Source organism: Mandrillus leucophaeus, unplaced genomic scaffold (assembly GCF_000951045.1).
Source record: "Mandrillus leucophaeus isolate KB7577 unplaced genomic scaffold, Mleu.le_1.0 Scaffold377, whole genome shotgun sequence".
Taxonomy (NCBI): domain Eukaryota; kingdom Metazoa; phylum Chordata; class Mammalia; order Primates; family Cercopithecidae; genus Mandrillus; species Mandrillus leucophaeus.
Window position 1 is genome coordinate 774,456 of NW_012103998.1, and position 9,229 is coordinate 783,684.

The 9,229-nt window shown below is 41.4% G+C and overlaps 1 protein-coding gene across 3 annotated transcripts in view; it reads left to right on the forward strand.

Moving 5' to 3' along the window:
* HAL (histidine ammonia-lyase) overlaps window positions 1-8,719 on the forward strand; it is a 27,850-nt gene extending 19,131 nt beyond the window's left edge. For 2 of the 3 annotated variants that reach the window (XM_011990307.1, XM_011990309.1), the window contains 3 exons: window positions 4,724-4,832; window positions 4,932-5,001; window positions 7,019-8,719. In XM_011990307.1, the coding sequence (XP_011845697.1) occupies window positions 4,724-4,832; window positions 4,932-5,001; window positions 7,019-7,159 (320 nt within the window). In that variant the 3' untranslated portion in view covers window positions 7,160-8,719. The remainder of the gene's footprint in view (window positions 1-4,723; window positions 4,833-4,931; window positions 5,002-7,018) is intronic. The other variant, XM_011990308.1, reaches the window with a different exon arrangement.
* The last annotated feature ends 510 nt before the right edge of the window (window positions 8,720-9,229 follow it).

A 9,229-nucleotide genomic window follows, 5' to 3' on the forward strand; every position in this document is an offset into this window, starting at 1 on the left:
TTTCTTTCTTTCTTTCTTTCTTTCTTTCTTTCTTTCTTTCTTTCTTTCTTTCTTTCTTTCTTTCTTTCTTTTTTTGAGACAGGGTTTCCCTCTGTCACCCAGGCTGGAGTGCAGTGGCATGAACGTGGCCACTGAAGCCTTGACTCCCTGGGATTAAACCATTATCCCAGCTCAGCCTCCTGAGTAGCTGGGACCACAGGCATGGGCCACCACGCCCAGCTAATTTTTTATTTTTTTTGTAGAGATAGGGTCTCGCTATATTGCTCAAGCTGGTCTCAAACTCCTGGGCTCAAATGATCCTCCTGCCTCAGCTCTCAAGGTGCTGGGATTACGATCAGGAGCTACTGCACCTGACCTAGGACTTGTTATTATCAATCTACCATAATGTGTTCCTTATGTTCATTCTTCACAAGGATTCTCTATTGAACATGTTGCTCTGGTCTAAAGCTTAGAGTCACCCTTCTCTATCGATTATCTTCTATCTAGTTCATCAGCAAATCAATCCTACCTTCAAAAGACACCAAATCCAGCCTCTGCCATCTCCTTCTGATGGGTCCCCTTGTTTTCATTTCTTTCTCTTAAAATAATTTCTTAAATGGCTCTTGGTTACTCCCATTTTGAATTTTTTTCTTTTTCTTTTTAGATGGGTCTTAGTCCCCTTCTTTTCACTAATGTTTCTCTCTGGGAACCACATACAATAAACTAGAATGAGCTTTTGAAAGCGTAATTTAGACCACATCATGCCCCTATGGGAAATTTACCAGTTACTTTCTATTGCTCAAGATAACATCCAACCCCCTTACTGAAGCCAATGATAATATGGCTGGTTACATGATCCAGCTTCTGCCTGTCACTGCAACCTCTCTCCATCCCATTTTCAACCCTGGAAACCCAGTGTTGTTCTTGTATCTGCCAAAAAATGCATCCCTACCTCAGCACTTGCTGGACTGCTTGCCTGCAGCACTGGTCCCGAGGACTTCACTCATTCTATCTATGGAACTGCCTAGAATTCATCTGAGATGCCTTCCTTGTCTACCTCAGCTAAAGCAGCAACCATTATTTCATTTGTTTGTTGTTATTATTTTCCTAACAGCACTTAGTGTAATACCTGTGATATACTTAGGCTTGTCTATCCTAGTAAAATATAAGGTCTATTGGGGCAGGGATCTTCTCTGTCTTGATCACACCCCTAGGTGGACCTAGAACATCTAGAACCATGCCTGGCCCAGACTGGGTGCTCAAATATTTGCATGACAATAAAGTTGGCACTATAGGTCCAAATGATAGATGCAGCTTGTCCAATGTAGTTCTCTCCTTTTATATCAGAAATGTGTAGTTGGCAAAAAAAAAAAAAAAAAAAAAAAAAAAAAAGCACTTTGTGTAGCAAGCATGTTTATTGTTACTTAAATTTGCTTTGTCTACATATATTAAACAAATACCTATAAATCTTGGAATCCGGTGATACTGGATATAGAGTATAAGCACCTACTTGTTACTAGTGATTCTGTGTTACACAGGTAACTAGTGTGGGAACACAGAAAGAATAATTCCACCTGATTGGGGCGGAAAGACATCTACCACTTGAGCACAGTGGATTAAACAGTGAAAGAGATGTACTTGGCCTCTGCCTTCTTAGAAATTTAAGTCTAGCCAGAGAAGTTGATATTGAACAACATGGTAACTTTTCGTAGCACTTAACAAAATTATTTAAACAGTTCTAGGAGGAAATAACTGAACATGATCTAGTCTGAAAGAACAGAAAAAGTGTTTCTGAAGAAGTATTTAAGATTAAGGCCTAAACAGCAAATAGAGCCAGCTAATGGGTGTGTGTATGTGTGCATGAATAAAAGTGCCACATCAGTTTCGCAAGGAAAAGGAAAGGGGATGTGCACAAAATATATTGTCTTGGGTTATATTGAGATGGGATATCCAAGTACAGATGCAGAGCTCAGGAAAGTCTGAAGACTCATCTTTTTTCTTTCTTTCTTTCTTTCTTTCTTTTTTTTTTTTTTTTTTTTTGAGACAAGGTCTCACTCTGCTGCCCAGTCTGGAGTGCAGTAGTGAGATCTCAGCTCACTGCAACCTCCACCTTCCGGGCTCAAGCAATCCTCTCACCTCAGCCTCCCAAGTAGCTGGACTACAGGCATATGCCACCAGTGGGCTGGGCTAATTTTTATATTTTTGGTAGAGATGGGGTTTTGCCATGTTGCCTGGGCTGGTCTCGAACTCTTGGGCTCAAGTGATCTGCCCGCCTTGGCTTTCCAAAATACTGGGTTTGCAGGCATGAGCCACCGCACCTATCCATGTCCTGGGAATAATGATGAAGGTCGGCATTCTCTGCACGGAGGCAGCTGAAAACTACTAGACATAAGGAGAGAATACCAGGAACAGAACCTTGCATTCGAGGGAAAAGGCATAACCTGAAACGTAATAGCCTATGGGAGGAAGGAGGGAAACCTTTTCAAAGGAAATAGCTTCAAGAGCTCAGGGTAGCAGAGGTCTGCAAGGTCAAGAGAAGCATCTTTTTTTAGAGAAAGGAACACAGGTATAAATTAACCTCAGAGACAGATAAAATGAATAGTATTCAAATTGTAAAACTTTGAGAACATATTTGCAATACATCTAAGTAGAACGTATGTTTGCAATATATCTAAGTGGTACCATTATTTATTTGCTTGGGATTATTTTAATTCATGTGAATTATACTTGGTTAAAGTGAAGATAATAATCATATAAAACCAAAAGGTGTTTCCATGGTTCTTCCAATATGTGTTTTCAGTGTGTTTAAGAAATTTATTTTGAGGATCGAAGATTTGAAGGATTATTAGGCCACAGAATATCAGCTTATTTCAAAATAAATGAGAGCCATTTGAAATATATCCAGCGAAATCAAGATGCATCGAACCCCTTGAATTTGTAACAACAAAGTGTCAGACTTTTAAAATTGCAGTTGATGGATTCAGGGAGAACTGCTAGCAACAAAGAGCATTTACCCAAATGTTGCAGAGGTGGCCACTTAAGGTTTTCCTGACATGTTTCACATTTATCTTGCAAATATTTACTTCCCAGTTTTTTCTGGTCTTTGACATTACCTATCAGACCACGCTTCTCATGATGTAACATCATATCACCAACACGTATTGAACATTTTTTATGTGCATTCAGTCTTTTAATTCATTTAACCTGCACAGTAACCCTAAAAGGTAAGTACTATTATTCCATTTGATAGGACAGGAAACCAAGGCAGAGGTTAAATAATGTGCTTGGGGTTATGCAGATAGTAAATGGCAATGCTAGAATTGCAATCCCAGGCAGTTGGTTCAAGTTCACTGTCTTAACCACTCCCCTATACTGCCATATTGATTCCAAAAAAACGAACTAGCATCTTCATGGTTTATTGGACTTCCATTTGCATGATTGCTTCATATATGTCCTCCCGTGGAAGTATGTCAAAATGAAATCGCTGTGAGTTGAGAGTATGCTACTTTAGTCAGATCTTTGTAATACCTGTAAAGTTTGGGACTGGGAAATAGGGTCATTGATTTGGCAATAAGTCAGGATTTATTCCAGTAATCTAAGTGGCTTTAAATGAATAATATCCCTTCTCACTTGCCAACTCCTCACTCAACTTCTTTGATCAAGACGGATGACAAGTGTTTCCTATTTCCACCTTTATATAAATTTCAAGTTGCTTTTAGTTTTGCTCTTCTCTTTGGCTTAAAATACCTGGCACATAGATCTCTGTCAAGGATTTGAAGGAGTCAGTGAATGCGCAAGTGAGTCTTTAGTTGCCCTGGAACTAACTCTGTAATGTCTGTTTCAGGCCTTCAAGCTTAAAGGTTCTCAAGTCAACTAAAGCAGAAATCTTTATATTGTCTTTCTGAGCTAAGAACACTTATTAAATGTGCCATACCTGTAATAAATTTTGAATATTGGAATCTGTATTTCTTTACATTTGACCTAGTCTAGATTATGAAGAAGTTTTTTATTGAAAGGTAATTCAAGGTTAAACCACTTTGGATTTCATTACTTGCCAAGAAAATTAGTTTAGAAGCTTAAAGTTGATCAGACTGTCTAGGTGGTTAACCCAAATAGAGTATTAAAAACATTTGACTTCTTGTCTTTCAATTTATGAAGTACATTATGAACTCTGGTGAGTGCAGACAGGTCACAATGGGAGAAGATGAAGTTGTGAAATTCACTGTGGACCTGGAAGCAATTTCTCATCTTCTAGTCCAGTATCCCCACCTCTCAATTCGTATGGAATTGGAAACCATGAGATTTAAAGCATCTCAATGAAATGCATACAATTATTTAATAGAGCTGGGGCTCAAGATGAGGATCAGCTCTTCTTTCTGACCTCCTTCCCTACCCACATGACCGAAACTTGGCCAACAAACCTTGGTTAGAGGATGTGAATGGGGGGCATGGCAGATTTTGCTAGTGCAAATGAATGGGCAGCTTCCTGGGTAGGCGTGCGGGTCTGGTAATTATTCAGGTAAATGTCTCAATTCTCCCCTTCTCAGCATTAAAGATACAGTCAAGGGGTTAGAAAACCGGTTAAAATGGCAACTAAATACCAAAGCAACTTAATTCTACCAATAGACAGAGAACAAACCATCTGTTAGTTGGCTGGTGATGGGTGTCAACTTTGGGAAATCCACATTCCTCAAGCATGAAGTCAGACTTTCATAAGCTACCCTCTTGGAATTTCTTGTTTCAGTGCTGGCCATCGAGCTCCTTGCAGCCTGCCAGGGTATAGAGTTTCTACGTCCCCTGAAAACAACCACTCCGCTGGAGAAGGTCTATGACCTGGTGCGCTCTGTTGTAAGGTAAGATCAAACAGGTCTCTGAAAGTTACGTCAGTTCAGCACGGTAAACCCTGGCAGGGCTTAATGTCTGGCTGATGGGTGAATGTGCTCTCCCTACAGGCCCTGGATAAAAGACCGCTTCATGGCCCCGGACATCGAGGCAGCGCACAGGCTGCTCCTGGAGCAGAAGGCAAGCTGGCCCCTTGGCTTGTTTCTTAATTTTCAATTGTTACGGGAAAGCAAAGTCGGGGATGGAGAAACATTGCCTTATTCTATTGTTTTCTGGCTATTCCTTGGGAATGAGCAAAAAGGTATTTCAGCAACAACTTGCAGCACCACTAAGAAGCCATGTAATAAACACTGCGTGCCCCAGGGTGCAGCCAAATGTTGAATATCTAAGGATTAGAAACAGAAATGGATTTTAAATGGAGTTTTGGGACAATATTCATGGGGAAAAATAAGATGTCAGGTTCATTGATGCCTCCCCACCCCTGCAAGATGTCCTCTTTGATTCAAAAGTATGTTCCCTTCTGGGTGACGCTATCACAACTACCACCACTGGGTGCAATGGCTGTGTAGACCTGGAGAGAACACCAAGGCCCAGGTGTTTACTTCAGAAGACTTTCAGTCTGTCTAGCGCTCTGGTGAGATGCGGATTTTTCTTTCCTGCGTATTTCCACTGGTTACATTGACCGTATACTCAGCTGCCAGGTACAGATGTCCAGTGTGCTGGCTTATCTTTTAAATATCGTTTTTGAAGTGCTTTCAACCTTTCGAATAACTTGGGGATGTTATGTTCCCTAGAATCGCTTGATTTCCTTAAAACAGCTGCTCTGCTCTGGGGGAGTGATTTTCCCTGGGATTTTCACATCCATTATTTCTAAGCATGTGCTGCCCTCTTGGTGGGGAAGCTGCTTTTCTGCTGCCAGTTTTGGTGCTAGGAGGGAGGTATGTAAGAGTTAGCTTTTAAGAGTATTCATTTTCTAAGGTCATAAAAAAGAATAGGAAAGGCTCCTTGGCTGTCGGTGGCAGTTAAAAAGCAGCTATAAACCAAAAACAGGGCCTTAATTTGATTCAATTTAAAAAATTTTTTTTTAGAGATGGGGGTCTTGCTATGTTGCCAAGGCTGGACTCAAACTCCTGGGCTCAAGTGATCCTCCCACTTTGGCCTCTTGAGTAGCTGGGACTACAGGCACATGCCACCATGCCCGTCCAGGGCCTTACTTTGAGATGATGTTATGCTTAAAAAAAAAGAGGTTGGTGGGTGGGAGGTAAAAACTAACCAAGGATCTGAGGCAGTGCCTCTCCATCGTTAATGTGGCTATGAATCTGCTGGGCATCTTGTTAAAATGCAGGTATGGATTCAGTAGGTCTGGGTGAAGGCCAAGATGCTGACTTGTCCCAGGTGATGCTGATACTTCAGGGGCACAGGCCATGCTTTAAGTAGCAGGGTCAAAGGAACAGAGCCCCTGTGGCATGGAAATAAGGCAACAGGGAAATTCAATTCACTTCCTTTTATCATTTAAGGCTTGCTTTAGAAAACACACAGCTCCAGGCCATATGCGGTGGCTCACGCCTGTAATCCCAGCAAGCACTCTGGGAAGCCAAGGTGGGTGGATCACTTGAGGCCAGAAGTTTGAGACCAGCCTGGCCAACATGGTGAAACCCCGTCTTTACTAAAAATACAAAAATTAGCCAGGTCTGGTGGCATGCGCCTGTAATTCCAGCTACTCAGGAGGCTGAGGCACAAGAATTGCTTGAACCTGGGAGGTGGAGGTTGCCATGAGCTGAGATCATGCTACTGCACTCCAGCCTGGGTGACAGACAAAAACAAAACAAAACAAAACAAAACAAAAAAACCACGTAGGTCATGTTAAGACCCTGGAGCAACTATCCTTCACTCTGTCCACACTGAATTCTCTGTGTTTTGTTATTTGCTTTCTTGCTTTGCCTTGGAAACGTATGCAGCTTAAAATCTTTATGATGACTTTAGAAAGTTTTGGACTTTGTATATTTACAGTCTTTAATGCAACCAAAGACTAATTGACACAGGTCATATGTCAAATGGCTTAAAATAAAGGCAAGCAAACAGCAGCTGTGTCCAGTCATGTATAGAGGATGTTTTGACTTCGGATGAAGTTGATGTTTAATAGCATGTGGAAACAATGTTGTCAATATTTCAGCTTTGTTTTGTCCTTACTTTTCAGGTTTGGGAAGTAGCTGCTCCATACATCGAAAAATACAGAATGGAGCATATTCCGGAATCAAGACCTCTTTCTCCAACAGCCTTTTCACTGAAATTTCTGCACAAGAAATCCACCAAAATCCCGGAGACTGAGGACCTTTAATGGGCTTTGTCATGGAGTAGCAGATCAGAGGGCAGTCAGTTTAGCACAAAGCAATACTAGGCTGAAGGAGAGACCTGAGAACTTTCCTAGGTAGATCAATCCATTGTACACTTCAGTTCTTCTAAAGTCTACTTTGGTTAGGCTGATGGCAGTATTATAGTTGCTAAATTCAGCACTGTGTTCCTGTTGTCATGGTTCAAGACCTACCAGGTATTTTCAGATTGTAGGAGTTTTCTTTCTTAACAATTTCTACAGGCCACTCACTCTTAAGGGTAAGAAGAATAACCACAATTGTATGTGCCTGTTTTTTACTCTTAGCATTAGATGAATTCAAATTTGGAAACAGATTGATAGCAATTTTTTCTAAAAACATTAGGCTTTTGTTAACTTTTTTTTGTTTGTTTTTAATTTGCTTCAACCAGTTGACTTTCTTTGGCTAATTTTACTTTGCATGATATGCCTTAATATGCCTTCATAAATAACCATTTTAAGTCATAATTTGTCCTTAAGCTGCTTTTTTCTTCTATTAATTGGATCGTAGTAAAGAGTAGTCAATAGGGTCTTCAGCTATTAATTATAGAGGTGATTAAAACCAACAAGAGGTTTCATGTGCAAAGGAGATAAGGAATGAATATAAAGATTGCTATCTGGCTCTTATTAAACTGTGTATTTCGTATTTATCACTACACATATTCCCCAAATGCTTACATGGGAGTTTGAGGTTAGTATTTTCACTCCCTAGGTGTTAGTACTCTATTCACATGCTTATTGTAACCTTCCTCATTTCACAGATAAGGAATCTCTGGGGATTAACCAACCTCCTTTCTGTAATGGTAATCATTAAAATGAGTCCTATTGACAAAGGTCAGATGGAGCCCTAGAATGTATTACCCAATCTGTTTTTTCCCCCAAGAAGATAAAAGACCTTCAGGGATGGCTTAAGTGTATCTGTCCAAATGAAAGATAGGTCACATGACCTCTTGGCTTCCCAAGGCTAAGCTCTGTGACTTGGCAGCCATGTGTGCATGTATGTGCAAGGCCCTTCAAGTGGTCTGAAACCATGGCTCTAAAAACCATAGCTGGTGGAGAGGAGGACAGACACACTTGCCAGCTTGCCTATCTGATTGCCATCTAAAATGGGCCCATCAGTGGACTTCACAATAGAGTTTTCACTCTTTAGATTTGCTACCTGTCTACCGGAAAGGTGGACACTGAAGGGAAAACTGCTGCCCAGAGAAATTCAGAGAGCAAAAAATGTGCTGAGGAGCCTGTTTACCTAAAGGTGGTTCTTGGTGCTATTCTTTGTCAAAATGTGAACACACACAAATGAGGTTTGTGCATTGTCATCCGTGAGCTGCCGTTGAGCCAGTAGCCCCCAGTGGTCTGACGGTGCTCTTCGCTCCAGTTTGGGGAATGCTGGATTCTCATGGTCCCTACAGTCCTCCAGGTCAAAGTGACACTTTGTCACTGAGTTTTCTACAGGGCTCTATTAGTAACTGACAACACACGCCTTCAAGGGAACTTCAAGGGAAACATGGAATAAACTAAGTCTCAATTGCCTTATGATGTCGCTTTATTCTTAGGTTTTTATAAGAGTTTAGTGCCTCTAACAGCAGTTAATCAAATTTCTGAAGGATTCAGTTGACAGATGTCAACTATTTTTAGAACATATGCTTGACTCAGTACACTCTTTTTCCCATTGGCTAGCAACAAAAGAGTTGGAGGCATCACGATTTCCTCCCTAGCCCCGCAGGCTCACCTGGGCTTTGTCACAAGTTGTCTCAGGGCAGCCGGAGGAGGCAAACCCTAAAGCACAAGGGCTTTTCAAGCCCCTGTTGTGCCACATTCGCTAATGTCCTCTTAGCTAGAGCAAGTCACATTCCAGGCCCAGAGTCAATTTGGGAGAGTAACACTCAAGGGCATGGGCGTGTGATTTGGTGTGATCCATGGGCCCGTATCTGACAATCTATCCCATGAGAGGCCCGGCGCGGTGGCTCATGCCTGTAATCTCAGCACTTTGGGAGGTCAAGGTAGGTGGATCACGAGGTCAGGATTTCAAAACCAGCCTGG